Source organism: Pseudorca crassidens, chromosome 6 (genome assembly GCF_039906515.1).
Source record: "Pseudorca crassidens isolate mPseCra1 chromosome 6, mPseCra1.hap1, whole genome shotgun sequence".
Taxonomy (NCBI): Eukaryota; Metazoa; Chordata; class Mammalia; order Artiodactyla; family Delphinidae; genus Pseudorca; species Pseudorca crassidens.
The window spans coordinates 32,836,305-32,856,629 of record NC_090301.1 but is presented as its reverse complement, the minus strand read 5'-3'; the positions used below and the strand labels follow the sequence as shown (position 1 = coordinate 32,856,629).

The window sequence follows — 20,325 nt, the reverse complement described above, 5'->3', positions numbered from 1 at the left end:
ATCTAGTTCCCTGACCAGGGATTGAACCCTGGCCCCCTGCACTGGGAGCACGGGGTCTTACCACTGGACCACCAGGGAAGTCCCCAAAGTGCTTTCTTTTTAAAGGTGACACAAAAATTATCAACTAAAATTTTACAAAATACGAATTAATCACAACTGTGACATGGGCTAGCAAAGAAAAACGCTTCGACGCTTGAGGTGGTAACTAAAGTCTATAACATGAAAGACATAAAGATGTGGTGAGATTCTAGAATGTTATTACAAAGTATTTAACTTAAAGATCTGAAAAAAGCAGGTTTAGAATAGGGAAACAGGTAGGCTATTTATGCTACAGAGTTAATTTGGACTGAAAATATTAAGTCTGTAGACCAGGAATGCTTACCCTGAGATATATGGGGTGTCAAGGTGAATACATGAAATAATATGCAAAATTTTGGCTTTTTTTTTTTTTTTTAGAGGAAAGAATCTAAGCTTTCCTCGGAGTCTCAAAGTCCAGATCCTTAAAAGGGTAAGAATTAATATTTGGCAAATATGACGATTGCTGTACTTCCTCGGATCTTTCCTGACTCACTCATGCCAAGCTTGGTGTCCCTCTATTCTCAAATTCAACAACTGTACTGTATTGTAAGTACTTACCTGCCTGTCTCCCCCATTAGATGCTTCCTCGTATGCATTTCCATAGCCTTATCTCTTGGCACAGTGCCTAATACTCGGTTCTGAATGAATGTTTATTTAATCAATAAATGAACAGAAAAAAGATAGCTAATTGACAACTGAAGTATACAGTATTAATTACCTAAAACAAATTATTCTAATATGGTAAGCAAGATAACTTCCCAGTTGTTACTATGCACGATAGTAAGTTTCTTGGGATATTTTAGGAAGTGCTTTTTCCAACAGGATGAAGTTTAACTCAATCTGAAGCAGAGAAAGGGCCTCCAAGGAACACAGCAGGAAGTCAGGGTAATGACTCTGGGGCTAGACCTGTTGGTTTTGTTCACTTAACTGGGGAAAATTAACAGAGATATACAATGTCTCTGAGCCACATAATGTAGCATTTACACATAATCACTTTCCTTCATAGGTCACTAAGAAAAGTGTGCAGGTAGGGGCACAGTATAGGAAAGGAGTCAGCAAACAAGGTAGAGCTACTGACACTTCCTGGGCAAGAATCAGGTCTTCTCACTCACGGTGTTGGATGGGTAGGAACTATTTAAATAGCATTGTACGAGTCCCTTAACAAATGAGGCAACTGCAGTAGTTAAAATTTAGTTTTTCTTAAAAAAAACTTTTTTAGAAAATGAAAGGATTTAACACCATGAAAACACTTTATATGGGAGGGTTTAATTTCATTAAGAAGTACAAACATTTAGTGAACTGCTGTTTAATATCCTATCAACATATTATCAGATTTATCCTAGTATAAACAGTGTTTTCCTCCATTGTAGGCTTCCACAAGCTAACTAGAAAAGACCATTAGGTGGCTTGGAATGTGGAGATCTGCAAATCTGGTATCCCAACCTGGAGTCCTGATTTCCTTAGAGCAATGATCTTTACTTTTATTTCTGCACCATCAATCAAACCTCTGGTTAATATCCTAAATAAAACCTCAACTTATATTAGAAAGCATATTAACAATTCTACCCTTTTGTACTGTTTTACTCTTAAGGGTTAGGGATCTGTTGAACCTGATGTCATGGAGCCTGCTGTCATGGAAATAGCTCCATTTCTTCAAGGTGTTCCACTTACTTTGTAATCTGATTTTTTTTTAATTTTTAAATTTTATTTATTTTTTTATACAGCAGGTTCTTACTAGTTATCCATTTTATACATATTAGTGTATACATGTCAATCCCAGTTTCCCAATTCATCAACCCCCGCCACCCCCCGTAATCTGATTTTTTCAAGCAAGTGGCAGTCAGAGTAGGGAGACGCTATCTTCCCAGGTGCTCGTACTAGTAATTACTTAAACGTGACAAGGTAAGCGTGCTGGCTCTCCCATACTGCAGTTTTGTTTATTCAAGTAAGGCTAGAATTAGACAGTATTATTGAAGTGATTATTTTTTAATGTGAAATGTTACAGACATATAAAAAGTATTTCCTCCCCCTGAAACCACCACTGAACTTTATTTGGTATTAATAAGTCCCAGGCATATGACTGTACATAGAATTGTTTGACATGTTTCTAAACTTTCGATCAAATTGTACCTAACCAAGATCATTTCTCTGTAGTCTTTTATTACCCAGAAGCATGTCTCCTATCTCTATCACTAATGGACTGTATACCTTCACATCAGGTATTTAACTTGTTTGGGTTGTGATTTCCTTTAATATGAATAACATGATAATTAAAATGATATGAATAACAGGATAATTTCTAAAGTTCCTTTCTGCTTATATACGATTCCTATATGAAAATACAGAAATGGATCTTTAAAGTACATATTTACATATTATTATGCTAATACATTTAGTGGTATACTAAAATTGAAATTAATTTTTAAGGCAAAAACGTGCAAAGTTGAACATAACATGGTAGTTTGGTACCAATAACTGCCATTTAAATTTATACATAAACTTTCTTTCATGTAGGTGAAGACATTTTCTCATTTATTCTTTGCATGTATAAAATCATTGTTCTCATGCATGACTGAAGAATAGGCAGAATATGTATGGTTAAGAGCTTGAGCTCTAGACTCAGATAAATCCAAAGTCAGATTGTTACTCTGCCATTTTACTGGTTGCATGAAATCTGGTCAAATAACTTGACCTAACGTATATATTCTTCTCCTTTAAAATAAAGATCTTTTATGGGAGTTCCCTGGTGGTCCAGTGGTTAGGACTGGGTGCTTTCACTGCCGTGGCTGGGGTTCAGTCCCTGGTGGGGGAACTAAGATCTTGCAAGCCACACAGCACGGCCAAATAAAATAAAATAAAATGTCAGATGATTGTTATGGTGGGATAATTTTTTGCTGTTTTTATAGACACTGCCATTAGACAATATACTTCCTCAAACCTGCGAACCAGTGGAACTAATAGCCAACGATAGCCAATCTAATTCTATTAAACCAAAAAACTCCTTTTCTACTAAGTTATATTAAAGATATATTTGGCTTATATAACAAAATAATTAACATTATTAATATGGTTACTACTAGAAGTCTATGATAGTCAAAAAATGTCAGTATTAAAGTGACTTAAAAATTCCTGCTATTTTTATACCTGGCAGTTTCTGATTAGCAAAGTTTGGATATTACTTGTCTAATGAAACCTGATTCCAACTAGTGGCTTTTTAAATAAAAAGATATTAATTGAATACCCATGCACATGCATAGTGTTAAAGTGTCATTTTTTCCCCTTTAAGAATAGGAGGTATGGTAGTACATCACAAAGATTAATATTTCTCCTTATAAGCAACTGATTTTTCAAAAATATATCAAAAGAATTTTTATAAACAGATTTCAATGTTCTTATCAGAAATTCCCAGATAGTATGTTTCATTTTGCAGGGTTGTTTGTTCAATTATGTGTATTTTATGTCAATTAAAACTTTCATTTGTTCTTTCCCCCGATAATGCTAGGAAGCATTCCAATATATTATTATGCATTGTTGACAACAGTTCCAAAATGGTCATTCTAAATTCAAAGGAGAATATGAAAAAAAAAACAAACATTGGGCAGCTACTGACAGTTAAGCTATTATAACATTTTATGTAGAATAAAAATCTTTTTTTAAAAATTTTTGGCTGCATTGGGTCTTTGTTGCTGTGCATGGGCTTTTCTCTAGTTGCGGCGAGTGGGGGCTACTTTTTATTGCTTTGCGCAGGCTTCTCCTTTTAGTGGCTTCTTTTGCTGTGAAGCACGGGCTCTAGGCGCGCGGGCTTCAGTAGTCGTGGCACGTGGGCTTAGTAGTTGTAGTTGTGGCTCACGGGCTCTAGAGCGCAGGCTCAGAAGCTGTGGCTCACGGGCTTAGTTGCTCCGCGGCATGTGGAATCTTTCGGGACCTGGGCTCGAACCCGTGTCCTCTGCATTGGCTGGTGCATTCTTAACCACTGCGCCACCGGTGAACTCCTAAAAATCTTAAGTAACTCAGATTTCTACCCTAATAATCTCTAGGTAATCGTAACAGCCAGGTTTGTTTGGTTTTTTTTCCAATATAAGATCTCATGTCTTAGATAAGACCTGGAAGGCCACTTTATTTAAGAGGAAAACAAAATTAAACTTAGCATATGAAGAAATATTATGCTTTCTTCCTCACAGTATTTCTGAGCTATCATTTCTAATGCTTCTGTGCTGCTTCCCCTGCCACAAATAACCTGCATCTTCACTTTCCCAACCAATTTTCTATCCAAATCTGGCTCAAATGTCGCTCTTCTACATGCCTTTCTTGACAGCCAACTCGCTCCCCACAAAGCTAATTGCTCCTTTCTACCTTAGATTTACATCTTTCTTTGCACTTAGGATACTGTTGTAACCAATTTTTAATTGAATGTCTCCCATGTGAGAATGTGACCTTTTTGAAGGTAGTCTCCATGTCTTACACATTTGGGGTTTTTTTTTCCCTTTCCTCCACCCCAGCAGAGACCCTGTGCATGGTGGAAAGTCAGCCTTATTCTTTTAAATGCCTTTTTCAGCAATTAGGGTACATTTTGGGCCTAATTTTAAAATTAGGAAGTTTGTTGTTAAACTGTAAGAAAAGGAATTTGAACAAATATCAACAGGTTTATTAACTGCATTACTATGGCAAGACAGCATAAATAACCCTGTACTGGTCTGCAGGTCCTGAACTCTGCACTGTCTGGTTCCAAACTTCTCCCAGCACGAGAAAAGCAGCTCCACTCATTTCCTGAAGCAAATCTTAGGAGCAAATAAGTCCATGTAAGGCCCCTGTCTCTGGTGTGACTAAAATGGAGGAAAATGGACTATTGAAAGGGAGACTCCTACTTTTGAAGAAAAGATGGAGGATGGGAGGTAGGAGAGCACTGTTTTAAAAGGACTTAAGTCTTCTAGGCTTCTGTTGGCCTCCCATGTTCTTCCTGTTTGGGGAATAAGATCTTATCACTTGTGTTACACAAAAAGAGAAGTTTGGTAGAGATCAATCAGACAATCCTCTAACAGACTTAGACACTAATGTTACATCCATCTCAAAGGAGAATACCTGAACCATGAATGTATCCTGCCTTGGAACCAGAGTTAAGAATAGGCTAAGGACCAGGACTTGATGCCACTTCCTTCTTAGTCTTTCATCTAATAAATAGGACTCTTTACTTTAACCACCTAGTGTATGCATACTACCTGTGAGCAGTCCAGGTTGGGTGCATTAAGAAAGTTATTTTAAATAACTCTGCCCTTAAGATTCATTCAGGGACCATCCAGAACAGGAATATAAATTCATCTTTGTCCTTTGAAAATTATATTTCCAGAGACTGCAAATATGATGAAATCTACACCATTCTGCACAAAATGGGAAAAACAGACTTTGTGTGTGAATTTTACAACTACCTTTATTCACTTCTTGGGCATTAAAATATTACTGTCTTTTAAGAAATGATGTACCTGGAGCTCTAGCTCTTGTGAGCTATGATGACCGTATCATAGGGGCAGAGGGAGCCCAGGTCCCTAAGGAGTATGGAACAAAAACCACTATACCAGCACTGGACTGCCTCTGGACCTCTACATACAAGAGAACTCATCTTCCACCTGGTTTAATCCACTGTTAATCTGGCTCTCAATTGCAGCGAAGTTATGGCGGTTGTTTCCTAGACCTCTGTAATAGGAACCTCACGTGAGATATATGGCATTAGAGTCTAATGATGAGACCAAACTGATTTTCCCGTACATTACTTAGAGGCTGAGGTGCTCTGCTTGAGAAATACTAATCCATTAAAGTCACATTTTAAGACATTTACTTTAAATATTTTGTATATATGAATTTAGATAAATGCTAATGATAAAAAAATTTTAGAATATTTTTTATTTATTTATTTTTTTCGGTACGCGGGCCTCTCACTGTTGTGGCCTCTCCCGTTGCGGAGCACAGGCTCCGGACGGGCAGGCTCAGCGGCCATGGCTCACGGGCCCAGCCGCTCCGCGGCACATGGGATCTTCCCGGAACGGGGCACAAACCCGCGTCCCCTTCATCAGCAGGTGGACTCTCAACAACTGTGCCACCAGGGAAGCCCAGAATATTTTTATCTAATACTGACTGAAAGGTTTTGTCTGAAGAATCTAATTTTTATCTATATACAAGGATAAGTGTGGGAGAGAGATTCCTGGTTACCATGAAATCTATATGCTATTTTTAAAGGAGTCTGACTTCCCTGTATTTAAAAAAAAAATTTTGTTTTTGGCTGTACCACGCAGCTTGCCAGATCGTTAGTTCTCAGACTAGGGATTGAACCCAGGCCCCCAGCACTGGAGGTGCAGAGTCCTAACCACTGGACCTCCAGGGAATTCCCTGACTTATCTTTTAAAAAAAATATTTTATTTATTTATTTATTTTTGGCTGCATCCGGTCTTAGTTGCAGCATGCGGGATCTTTAGTTGTGGCATGCGGGCTCCTCTCTAGTTGTGGTGCGTGGGTTTTCTCTCTCTAGTTGTGGCACACAGGCTCCAGGGCACGTGGGCTCTGTAGTTGTGGTGTGTGGGTTCCAGAGCGCGTGGGCTCTGTAGTTTGTGGCATGCAGGCTCTCTAGTTGTGGCACACAAGCTCAGTAGTTGTGCACAGGCTTAGCTCCCCTGTGGCATGTGGGATCTTAGTTTCCCAACCAGGGATCGAACCCACGTCCCCTGCATTGGAAGGCGGATTCTTTATCACTGGACCACCAAGGAAGTCCCCTCCCTGACTTATCTTTAATACAAAGTACTTCACTTAAAACATTTCAACAAATTCTTAATTAACTGGCAATATCTACATGTTTTAATGTCCTGAATACCTACAAAGAACATTATTATAGTTAGACATAACTTATTTTACCAAACACAGATTGTATTTCTAATTTTTTCTCTATTAAAATTTATTAGTTTTTTTAGATGCTTTTTTTTAAACAGCTAACTTTTTAAAAAGTGAAGTTTCTCCCTTAGAGATAAAAATCTGAACAATTACTGAATTTTTAATAATGCTTTTATAGCATTTCAAAAGCAATTCTTAATTCAAACCAATACCTTTAAAAGATAAATTAAAAACTCAGTTTAATTTCAAGGGTTTTCATAAGGTAGAGAATGCAGGCCATGTTTTACATTTAATAAACATAACTGTTATATAATAAATACAAAATAAAGAAAAAGACAGTGATAACTATCATCAAGGGTGAAACAGTATATAAATTTTAATCTACAAGGCTGCTTCCTGCATCTGCATCGATGTAATCTGAGAATTCTCTATCAATTTCAGTTACAGAAGGAATCTCTGTAGCCAAATTTATCATTCACTTTCATGCACCCACGTGCGAAGTCGTAGGTGAATATCTATAGGAATACAATTTATTGTCTGCTCCTCCACTCAGAAGTAACTGCGTAAAGGGAGAGGAAAAAAACATAAACACAGAAGTAAATACAATTATTTCATATGACTGCTGAACCTAATTAAATACTGATGATTCTGATTACAGAAGGAATTATGGATGAGCAATTAACTTGCGTTGAGAGTTAATACTAAAACGGGCCAATTGCATCAAATTTCACTACTATATTACAAATATACTATATATATACACACTATATTAAAACTTTAAAAGTGGTGATTTTAATTTGGTTGAGGCATAATATGCTACTGTACTTTCTATGAAGCATTTGCTAAGAAATGTAATAAAATTTAAAAGTTTGAAGGGTAATATAGTTTTACCTACTTAAGAAAATTACGTTTTTAAAAGATGGCACATTGTTTGTAGGTAAATGGATACTATAGATTTTTCAGATAGCCCTCAAACCTGCATTTGGAAAGCGTTCTTAGGCAATAAGAGCTTTTACGTGTGTGTGTGTGTGTGTGTGTGTGTGTGTGTGTATAATTAAATTGTAATTCTTTAAGAACATTTTATAATACAGCCATATTATCTAAGATTTTTCTAAGTAGCAAATACTTTGATCCAATTAGTCTGAAGTAGCAAGTTTAGGGACTTAAAACATTTCAATAAAATACTCATGAGAAAAAAAGTGCTTCAAAATATTCAAATTTTACTACTCCTAATATTAAAGGACAATGTTTTTCTTCTTTAAATGAGATATGAGATTTTATGAATATTAATGGAACTTAGAATACAGAATTATAAATATCAGATATATTGAAACTAGTAACTCTGTAAACACAAATACCAGATTTATTCTAAAAACATAATGTAGTTTCTTCCTCTCTACCAAATAACTAATAAATTCTTACCCCTGTGACTGTCCAGTCTACACTCAGAACTTTGTCTTCATGAGCAGCCAGATCATAGAGAGGAGCCTTACAACTAAAAGATGAAAATATTAACATGTTATATGCATTTCATAGTATTAAACAAACATATATGACTAGTCACTTATACTTTTCTGCAAATTTTAGTTTACCATCCTTGCCCCAATAATCACTTAATCTTAAAATTCTGAGCATTTACTTGACTACTTCTGTTTTTCCTGTATCATTAGCAGACTGTGGTTTTGGTTACTGCCTCTCCATTCTACTTGTAGAAATATGTAAATAAATTGTATATGCATTCTCTTGGGGGCCCTCTGCATATATTAGTATCGCAACACTAACTGATGAATAAGAAAGGAACCTTTAAATTTTATCTTTAAAATTCTGTATTTTTACTTAATTGCCTATTAACATATAATTTACAATTTGACCACAGTTCCATTCATTCAGGCCACTCCCCTTCGAATTCTATAATTATCATATTTATATTAAGGTTTGGGTTTTTTTTCCTATTTTATATAACAAGGTCAGAAAGATGGATTTCATAAATTGTGTTTTTGGCAAAAGATAAACTATCACAATTAAATTCATTCAGAATGCAAAAAACCCCAACATATTAACATTAAGAAAATTCCTTTGATCCTGGCCTTCCTTTTTGATATCAATATGTATCATTTCAGGATATATGACCCAGACCTTTCTTTTAACCCTTTTGCTTTTGGATAGTCATTTCAGTGTTCATTTCATTTTCTCTGTATACAATGGGGCAATTGATAGATTTCCTTTGTAAGTCATCAACAGGAGTTACCTTCTCGTATCCCACAGCTTAACCATGTTATCTAAAGAGCCTGAAATGAGCTGCTGCTCATGGGCAGGAGACCACTTGACTGATGTGACCCAGCCTGTATGGGAGGTTAGGGACAGCGACACCAAAGAACCATCTGAACAAAACAGACAACCATTATTAAATTTTAGAAAACAGAAGTAGGCAGAACCCCCCCCCCCCAAATTTCTAGAAAAGTATCTTTTTATACACATCTCTAGTGAGAAGAGAAACTGATGTTACTCACTCATATTTTTCCTTCAGAGGTTTACACAACTCACCTTTAGTTCGGGGATCCCACAGTCTGATATGCCTATCTGTACTTCCAGATGCTAAACGTTTACAAAGTGGAGAATAGGAGATACAATTAAACACTTTATTTCCTGTCTGAAAAAAAAAAGGAAAGAACATGTAACCAGGGTGGGCGAAAAGTAACCATCTCCTAGAAGTTTACCGGGCTTAAAAGCTCAAACTTAATCAGAGAAACACTGAATTTGTCTTACCAAAGTTGACTTAAGACTGCCGGACTCAGCATCCCACACTCTAATTGTGTGGTCCCAAGATGCACTGCAGATTTCTTCAGCATCTGACCACAGAACCGAGGAAATTGCTTCCTTGTGGCCAGAGAGGGTCACTATGGGAGTCTAGAAATGAAGGACACCCAAAAGGGAAAGCATTTTTGGTTTAGAGTGATTGAAACAATAATAATAGTTATTACTTTTAAAGCTGATTTGCCAGATATTTTGTCAGGTGCTTTAGCTTTCATATCCTACCTTATTTCTTCTTTACAGCAATCCTCCAAGACATATTTCTGTTTTTATTTTATAGATGAAAACACTGAAGTTGAGAAAGATAACTTGCCCAAGGTCATACTGTTTATAAATGGCAGATCTGAGATTGAACCCAAATATTACTCCAAAATTTGTAGTCTTTCCACAGTATTCTGTTGCTTCCCCTTCTGCTCTACTTTTCATTTTGAGGAATATTAACACTAATTAAATTCTCCCAGTTGACAAAGATGTTATATGTAGAAGCTAGAAGAAAAAGCTCTGGGGTCAGAAAGACCTAGGTTTGAGGTAAGGTGCTGCTATTTTCTACATAACTCTTCCAGGTTAATTAATTGCAGTAGGTTATTCTCACCACCTCATTTCTTCAGCATCCAATCTTTAAATAATGCCCATGGCTCATTTATTAGAATTCCAAAATCTCTAATGTCCCTCTCAAATTAAAATCATCAAACTAGGTATACTGTCTGTCTTAAATACAAAGAACATGTAAAAGAAGGAAGGAAAACTCTTGAAATGGGGGACAGTTGACCTACTTGTGTAACTCTGTTACATTTAACCTTCTTAAATGTTAAGGGGGTTGTACTAGATTAGAGATCAGCAAAGTTTTTTGATAAAGATCCAGAAAGTAAAAATTTTAGCCTTTCCAGGCCACATACAGTCTCTGTTCCGTGTTCTTTGTTTTTAAAGCCCCTTAAAAATGGAAAAATCATTCTTAGCACTCTGTAGTACAAAATCAGGCCACAGCCAAATCACCTGTGGGGCTGTTATTTGCCAACTGCTGGACCAAATGATCCCTAAGGTCTCTCTTCCAGCCCTAAAATTTTCCTGGAAGTAGTAAAGGAACGTGATAGAGGAGTGAGGAACAGAACAACCTCTATTGTGATCCAAAACAAAAAGTAAGGTAACAATCAATCAGAGGCTCCAGGATAGGAAATGGCATGTAAAATGATGGGTAAATGTATATGAATAAGCAATCCCATTCCTAGGTATTTACCTAAGAAAAATGAAAACTTAGGTTCACATAAAAAACTGTCCACAAATGTTTATAGCAGTTTTATTTATAACTGTCAAACTAGAAACAACCCAAATATCCTTCAACTGGTGAATGATTAAACCAACTGTTGTATATCCATACAATAGACTACTAGTCAGCATTTAAAAGGAATAAACCATGATGCCCAATAATCTGGATGAATCTTTCTTTGTTTCCCTCCTCAAATACATTACGATATGTGAAAAAAAAGCTTGATGCAAAAGGCTACATACTGTGTGATTCCACTTATATGATATTCTAGAAAAAGAAAAATTACAGGAACAGAGATCTGATGATAGTTGTCAGGTGATAGAAATAGAGAGGAAAGGCTGACTACAAATGGGCAACATGAGTTTCAGGGGATGGCAAACTCTCCCGTATCTTGAATACGTAGTAGTTACATAGTCTATGTATTTATCAAAACTCAAAAGCTATACACCAAAAAGAGTGAATTTTCCTACATGTACATTTTTTTTTTTTTTAAGATAGAAAAGTCAACTTTGGCATTGTTACTGCAAACAAACTTCAGCAGAATAGTACTGGAGGGGACTTCTTTGGTGGTCCAGTGGTTAAGAATCCACCTTCCAATGCAGGGGATGCAGGTTCGATTCCTGGTCGGGAGATTAAGATCCCACATGCCGTGGGGCAAGCAACAGAGGAGCCCGTGCTCTGGAGGCTGCACACAACTAGAGAGAAGCCCTCATGCCGCAATGAAGATCCTGCGTGCTGCAACTAAGACCTGAGGCAGCCAAATGAATGAATGAATGAATTTTTAAAAAAGAACAAATGCTCAAAAAAAGAATAGTACTGCAGGAAAAACAGCAATTTTGAGAGAAAATGTGGAAAAAACCTTATTCTATGTTAATATATGAAACAAATGACCAGTAAATGAACTGATTGAGAGCATTACTCATATTAATACAAGCCAGGTACTAGAAAGAAATCCAGAGAGAAAATAACTTTTTGATATTTGTCTTATTTTGGTCTTAATAACCCAACTTTTCCTATTATTTCTAATTTCAACTTCAAATAGCACTTCAAGGGTTTCTAGCATAACTTCAATTAATAATTTATGAATGCACAGATTTAAAGCTTATAAAAACCTAAATGAAAAAAATGAATATATTGTGATTTCTCTCAAATAAAATGAACAGTGGAAGCAAGCTTATGAACGTGCACACCTAAAAATAAAAGTTATCAGCAAGGCACTGAGTGGGAGAAAATACTTATAATACCTATATCCAGCAAAGACCTTGAATACAAAATACAAAAAGAAAGCTAGTCGTTAAAACAGTATGGTACTGGCACAAAAATGGAAATATAGATCAATGGAACAGGGTAGAAATTGCCCCATAGGGTAGAAAGCCCAGAAATAAATGCATGCACCTATGGTTAATTAATCTAAGACAAAGGAGGCAAGATTATATATAATGGAGAAAAGACAGTCTCTTCAGTAAATGGTGCTGGGAAAACTGGACAGCTACAAGTAAAAAAATGAAATTAGAACATCCTTTTACACCATACACAAAAATAAACTCAAAATGGACTAAAGACCGAATTGTAAGACTGGATACTATAAAACTCTTAAAGGAAAACATAAGCAAAACACTCTGACATAAACCATAGCAATATCTTTTTCGATCCATCTCTAGAGTAATGGCAATAAAAACAAAAATAAACAAATGGGACCTAATGAAACTCAAAAGCTTTTGCATAGCAAAGGAAACCATAAATAAAATGAAAAGACAACCCACAGAATGGGAGAAAATATTTGCAAGCAATGTGACTGACAAAGGATTAATTTCCAAAATTTCCCAACAGCTCATGCAGCTCAATATCAAAAAAACAACCCAGTCAAAAAATGGGCAGAAGACCTAAATACACATTTCCCCAAAGAAGACACACAGATGGCCAAGAGGCACATGAAAAGATGCTCAACATCGCTAATCATTAGAGAAATGCAAATCAAAACTACAATGAAATATCACCTCATACCAGTCAGAATGGCCATCATCAAGAAATCTACAAATAAATGCTGGAGAGGGTGTGGAGAAAAGGGAACCCTCCTACATTGGTGGGAATGTAAGTTGGTACAGCCACTATGGAGAACAGTATGGAGGTTCCTTAAGAAACTAAAAATAGAGCTACCATATGATCCAGCAATCTCACTCCTGGGCATATATCTGGAGAAAAACTAGCTTTGAAAGGACATATGCACCCCAATGTTCACTGCAGCACTGTTTATAAGAGCCAAGACATGGAAGCAACCTAAATGTCCATTGACAGATGAATGGATAAAGAAGATGTGGTACATATATACAATGGAATATTACTCAGCCATTAAAAATAAAGAAATAATGACATTTGCAGCAACATGGATGGACATGGAGATTATCATACTAAGTGAAGTAAGTCAGACAGAGAAAGACAGATATCAGATGATATTGCTTATATGCAGAACTAAAAAAAAAAGATACAAATGAACTTATTTACAAAACAGAAACAGACTCACAGAGAATGAACTTATGGTTCTGGGGGGTGGGGAAGAGAAGGGGGAGGGATAGATTGGGAGTTTGGGATTGACATGTACACACTGCTATATTTAAAATAGATAACCAACAAGGACCTACTGTATAGCACAGGGAACTCTGCTCAATACTCTGTAATAACCTAAATGGGAAAGGAATTTGAAGTAGAATAGATACATATATATGTATAACTGAATCACTTTGCTGTACACCTGAAACTAACACAACATTGTTAATCAACTATACTCCAATATAAGATAAAATAAAAAATAAAAACAAAATATAAAAAGATCTCTTACAAATCAATAAGAAAAAGATAAGCAACACACTTAAAAAAAAATGCAGTGGTTAAGAATCTGAGCTTCCACTGCAGGGGGCACGGGTCTGATCCCTGGTCAGGGAACTAAGATCCCGCATGCCGTGTGGTGCAGCAAAAAAAAAAAGTGCTAAAAACATGAACAGGCACTTCAAAATTAGCTATCAAAGGGCTGGGACTTAAAATACACTACACACCACCAGAAATCACAAAATAAGACACCTTTTAACAGTAAGTAAATGTAAACATGTTATGTGATAAAATAAAATCAGTTATGGTACTAAAAAATTGACCATATCAAGTGGTGATATGGATGTGGAGTAACTTTGACTCTCATACTGTCAGTGGGAGTATAAACTGATATAACCATCTTGGAAAATGTTTTGGCAGTATTAAACATTCATAAAACTGAACATGTGCGTACCCTGTCACTCAGCAATTCTACTCCTGCAATTCTACATATGCAGAAATGACGACATATGTGCACCAAAAAACAAGTACAGCAACTTTATTTATGGTGGCTAAAACTAGAAACAATCTAAATGTCCATCAAAACAAGAGCAAATAAATTCTGGTATATTCATGTAATGGCATGCTATCTATTACTGAAAAGAACTATTACATGCAGTAGATGAATGAAATCTCACAGATATTACAGGCATACCTCAGAGATACTGAGGGTTTGGGTCCAGACAACCACAAAAAAGCAAACACTGTAATAAAGTGAGTCACAAGAATTTTTTGGTTTCCCAGTGCATATAAAAGTTATTGTTTAGGGCTTCCCTGGTGGTGCAGTGGTTGAGAGTCAGCCTGCCGATGCAGGGGACATGGGTTCGTGCCCCGGTCTGGGAAGATCCCACATGCCGCGGAGCGGCTGGGCCCATGAGCCATGGCTGCTGAGCCTGCGTGTCCGGAGCCTGTGCTCCGCAACAGGAGAGGCCACAGCAGTGAGAGGCCCACGTACCAAAAAAAAAAAAAAAAAAAAAAAAGTTATGTTTATGCTATACTGTAGTATATTAAATATGCAATAGCGTTATGTATTAAAAACGTACATACCTTAATTAAAAATTACTGCTAAAAATAGTAACCATCATCTGAGTCTTCAGCAACTCATAATCTTTTTGCCTTTGGAGGGTCTTGCCTCAATGTTGATGGCTACTGACTGATCGGGTGGTGGTTGGTGAAGGCCAGGGTTGCTGTGGTAATTTCTTAAAATGAGACGACAATGACGTTTGCCACATCGATTGACCTTTCATGAACAACTTCTCTGTAGTATTCAATGCTGTTTGATAGCATTCTACCCATAGTAGAACTTCTTTCAAAATTGGAGTCAAATCTTTCAAACCCTGCTGCTGCTTCTTCAACTAAGTTTATGTAATATTCTAAATCATTTGTTATCATTTCAATAATCTTTATAGCATCTTCACCAAGAGTAGATTCCATCTCAAGAAACCACTTTCTTTGCACAACCATAAAAAGCACCTCCTCATCCATTAAAGTCTTACAATGAGATTGCAGCAATTCAGTCACATCTTCAGGCTCTACTTCTAGTACTAGTTTTTTAAATTATTTCTACCACATCTGCAGTTACTTCCTCCACTGAAGTCTTGAACCCCTCAAAGTCATCCATGAGGGTTGCAATCAACTTCTTCCAAACTCCTGTTAATGTTGATATTTTGACCTCGATAAATCATGAATGTTCTTCATGGCATCTAGAAATGATGAATTCTTTCCAAAGGTTTTTTTTTTCTTAAATCTTTTTTAAAAATTTATTTTTTAATTCTTTTTAAGTTTTGGCTGCATCGGGTCTTAGTTGCGGGATCTTCGTTGCGGCACGCGGGGTCTTTTGTTGCAGCACGCGGGCTTCTTTCTAGTTATGGTGCGCAGGCTCCAGAGCACGTGGGCTCAGTAGTCGTGGGGTGCGGGCTTAGTTGCCCCGCAGCATGTGGGATCTCAGTTCTCCAACCAGGTATCGAACCCGCGTCCCCTGCATTAGAAGGTGAATTCTTAACCACTGGACCACCAGGGAAGTCCCTCCAAAGGTTTTCAGATGACTGCCCAGATCCATCAGAGGAATCACTAAGTATGGCAGTTATTGTCTTATGAAATATATTTCTTAAATAATAAGGCTTAAAAGTTGAAATTACTCCTTGACCCATGGGCTGCAGAATGGATGCTGTGTTAGCAGGCATGAAAATAACATTAATCTTCTTGAACATCTCCATCAGAACTCTTGGATGACCAGGTGCACTGTCAATGAGCAGTAATGTTTTTAAAAAGGAATCTTTTTTCTGAGCAGTAGGTCTCAACAGTGGGCTTAAAATACTTAGTAAACCATGCCGTAAACAGATGTACTGTCATCCAGGCTTTGTTGTTCTATTCACAGAGCACAGACGGAGTAGATTTAACATAATTCTTAAGGTCCCTAGGATTTTCAGAATGGTAAATGAGCACTGGCCTCAACTTCAAGTCACCAGCTGCATTAGCCCCTAACAAGAGAGTCAGCCTGTCCTTTGAAGCTTTGAAGCCAGGCATTGACTTGTCCTCTCTCATAAAAGTCTTAGATGGCATCTTCTTTTAAAAGAAGGATGTTTTATCCGCTTTGAAAATCTGTTAGTGTAGTCACCTTCGTTTAATTTCTTAGCTAGATCTTCTGGATAACTTGCTGCAGCTTCTACATCAGCACTTGCTACACTTTGAACTTGTATGTTATAAAGACTGCTTTCCTTAAATCTCTTGAAGCAACTTCTGCTCGCTTCAAACTTTTCTTCTACAGCTTCCTCACCACTCTCGGCCTTCAAAGGATTGAAGAGAGTTAGGGCCTTCCTCTGGATTAGGCTTTGGTTTAAGGGAATGTTGTGGCTGGTCTGATCTTTTACGCAGACCACTCAAACTTTCTTCATATCAGCAACAAGGCTGTTTCACTTTATCATTCATGTGCCCACTGGAGTAGCACTTTTCCTTCAAAAACTTTTCCTTTGCATTCACAACTTGGCTAACTGGCATAAGAGGCCTATCTTTTTGACCTCTCTCAGCTTTTGACATGCCTTCCTCACTAAGCTTAATCATTTCTAGCTTTCGATTTAAAGTGAAAGACATGAGACTTCCTTTCACTTCAACACTTAAGACTCCACTGTAGGGTTTTTAATTGGCCTAATTTCAATATTGTTGAATCTCAGGGAGTAGGCAGGCCTGAGAGGAGCAAGAGAGATGGGGGAACGGCTGGTCGGTGGAGCAGTCAGAACATACACATTTACTGATTAAGTTCACTGTCTTATATGGGCGTGGTTCATGGCACCCCAAAGCAATTACAATGGTAACATCAAAGATCACTGATCACCGATCACCATAACAAATATAATAATAATTTAAAAGTCTGAGATATTTTGAGACTTATCAAAGTGTGACACAGAGACACGAAGTGAATAAAGGCTGCTGGAAAAATGGAACCAGCAGGCTTGACACACAGTTGCCACAAACCTTCAATTTGTAAAAAAATGCATTATCTGCAAAGTGCAATAAAATGAGGTATGCCTGTATATGAAGCTTAAAACTAGGTGAAACTAATCTAGGATAAGTCAGAACAGTGATCACTTTTAGGAGGCTACTGATTTCAAGGGAGCCTAGAGGGCATCTTCTAGGGTGTCGGTAATTCTTGATGTTTTGATTTAGATAGTGATTACTTGGGTATACACAACTGCAAAAATGCATTGAGCTGTATACTTAATTATACGTATGCCAAACTTCAACTAACATAAAGGTTAAAAAAAAAAAAGCTACCTTGTAAGTAAAGTATTTTGATAATTCAAGAAGTCTTTTTCTACTCAGATATATTCTTTACAGGTTGATCAGGGATATGCATCAATAAATTACCACTGGCACATTATCCAATTGGTAAGGCATTTCCAGCTTTAATGTGTCTTATGAGACAAGTGATAAGGAAGCTGAATTGCCGCCAGATCATTCAACTTGCAATTAAGCAGTCTGTTTAAATGTATAAATTATAAACCACTACTTTCAGTTGGAAACAGTAAGTGCTATTGTTTACTGCAGTTTACGTGAGTTTGAGGAATCACTTATTCTTCATTTTCAACAGTTTAATAAGATATCTATCTTGTTATTGGTGACTATAAGAAATAATGTGCAAATGTGTGCCTGATTTAATGCACATCCATTACAGCTGTTAGAAAATGAATGAAACATACGATTTCCTAAATCTGACTCAGTATTGTTCTTCTCATTAAATATATTAATACAGGTCAGATCATATTATGATAAATATCCTTCTAATGGAACAGAGCAAATAAGAATCTGGATTAACTTTCTGAGTTTGATTTAACTGGATCTATAGCAAAATGATAGAATCAAAACCTCAATTAAACTCTTGGTTTCTACTGATTTAGGAGATGTACTAGAATTACATCCTCAGTGTATGAAACATTATTACTATTACTATTTTTTAAACTGAAGTATAGTTGACTTACAATGTTGTGTTAGTTTCTGGTATACAGCAAAGTGATTCAGTTATCTATTCTTTTTCAGATTCTTTTCCATTATGGTTTATTACAAGATATTGAATATAGTTCCCTGTGCTCTACAGCAGGACCTGTTGTTTACTTATTTTATACATAGTAGTCTGTGTCTGCTAATCCCAAACTCCTAATTTGCTCCCCCCCAACCCCTTCTCTCCTTTGGTCACCATAAGGTTGTTTTCTATGTCTGTGAGTCTGCAACATTATCATTAAACAGTCAGGTAATGAGATATTTCACTAAACTTAGTGCAAGCTTCAACAATTAAAAGATCCTACTTTAAAATTCACCATGAGCAACTCCAACAAAGATGTTAAAAAAAAAAAATTCACCATGAGGCCAAATATAATAGCTAAATAATCAACCTATCAAGCTGTAAACCTAGCTTAATGCAACTACATTCAATAACTCAAATAAATGCAGCAGAGTATTTATAATAAAAATTTACAAATCTACTGAAAGAAAGCCTTATGGTTGAAGCAGCAAGACAAGACAAAAGGAAACTAAGTATGAACAATTATATTAAATTAACATATATTTGTCAATAAAGACCTAAGCCGGGACTTCCCTGGTGGTGCAGTGGTTAAGAATCCGCCTGCCAACGCAGGGGACACGGGTTCAAGTTCTGGTCCGGGAAGATCCCACATGCCGCGGAGCAACTAAGCCCGTGTGCCACAACTACTGAGCCTCCGTTCTAGAGCCCGCAAGCCACAACTACTGAGCCTGCATGACAAAACTACTGAAGCCTGTGTGCCTAGAGCCCATGCTCCACAACAAGAGAAGCCACCACAATGAGAAGACCGCGCACGGCAACAAAGAGTAGCCCCTGCTCACAGCAACTAGAGAGAGCCAGAGTGCAGCAACAAAGACCCATTGCAGCAATCAATCAATCAATCAATCAATTTATCAAAAAAAAAAACCCTAAGCCCAATACTGTCAGTTCTCACAAATACTTACTCTTGTTAGTCCCAATTGCTCTGTTTTCTGTTTCTTTCTTGGTCGATTTGTGGATTCTTCCATTTCATCTTCTTCATCTGTAGGGACTATATCACAGAGAATTAGATTTGGTAGAGTTAAAATTTAAGGTAAATATTAATTACAAACAGTCTCAAATAATTCTTATATTTCTAGGTATATACTTTCTCTGTTATCTCAACTGGTTAGGGAGTTAACATTTCTCCTCATTTTGGTTAATGGAAATTCTATCTAAAAACAATACCTGGCTTACCAATCTTCGAAAAGGAGAAAGCAAAAAATAAAGTGTTATACATTAAAATCCTAAAACCTACCCAGTTTGGTATCTTATTAAGATTATCATTATGGCTATTCATCAGTTTACCATATCTATGAAAAGTTGCTTACTATTATAGTTGTAGGAGAGTTCTGACCAGATTGCATTTATATTATGAAGAACGGAATGACATGGTAAGTAAACACATGTTAAAAGGACATACATTCCAGCCATGTTTATTCTTCTTGACTATTTCACTTTTCTAACAATAAATTAAAAGTGTTTCATAGATAGTTTTTTTTTTCTTTTGTGGTACGCGGGCCTCTCACTGCTGTGGCCTCTCCTGTTGCGGAGCACAGGCTCCGGACGTGCAGGCCCAGCGGCCATGGCTCATGGGCCCAGCCGCTCCACGGCACATGGGATCCTCCCGGTCCGGGGCACGAACCCGCGTCCCCTGCAACGGCAGGCGGACTCTCAACCACTGCGCCACCAGGGAAGCCCGATAGTTATTTTTTGATTAAAATCTTCGTTATCCACCATTTGACTAGGTAGCAAACCCAGATTAAAAAAACCATAGATTTTAATGTTTTGTAACTATTTTATAAATGTCATGTGCTTTTCCCAAATAGACTATAAGCACCTTAAGGGTAACAACTTATCATAGATAATATCTCATCTACCCAGC

The 20,325-nt window shown here is 36.9% G+C and overlaps 1 protein-coding gene across 5 annotated transcripts in view; it reads right to left on the bottom strand.

Annotated features, from left to right (window-relative positions):
• Positions 1–2,045: 2,045 nt before the first annotated feature.
• The window catches only part of WDR12 (WD repeat domain 12), a 31,373-nt gene continuing 13,093 nt past the window's right edge, over positions 2,046–20,325 (bottom strand). For all 5 annotated transcript variants that reach the window (XM_067740957.1, XM_067740959.1, XM_067740958.1 and 2 more), the window contains 6 exons: positions 19,367–19,452; positions 9,718–9,858; positions 9,496–9,601; positions 9,200–9,332; positions 8,374–8,446; positions 2,046–7,510 (listed from right to left, as the gene is read on the bottom strand). In XM_067740957.1, the coding sequence (XP_067597058.1) occupies positions 7,433–7,510; positions 8,374–8,446; positions 9,200–9,332; positions 9,496–9,601; positions 9,718–9,858; positions 19,367–19,452 (617 nt within the window). In that variant the 3' untranslated portion in view covers positions 2,046–7,432. The remainder of the gene's footprint in view (positions 7,511–8,373; positions 8,447–9,199; positions 9,333–9,495; positions 9,602–9,717; positions 9,859–19,366; positions 19,453–20,325) is intronic.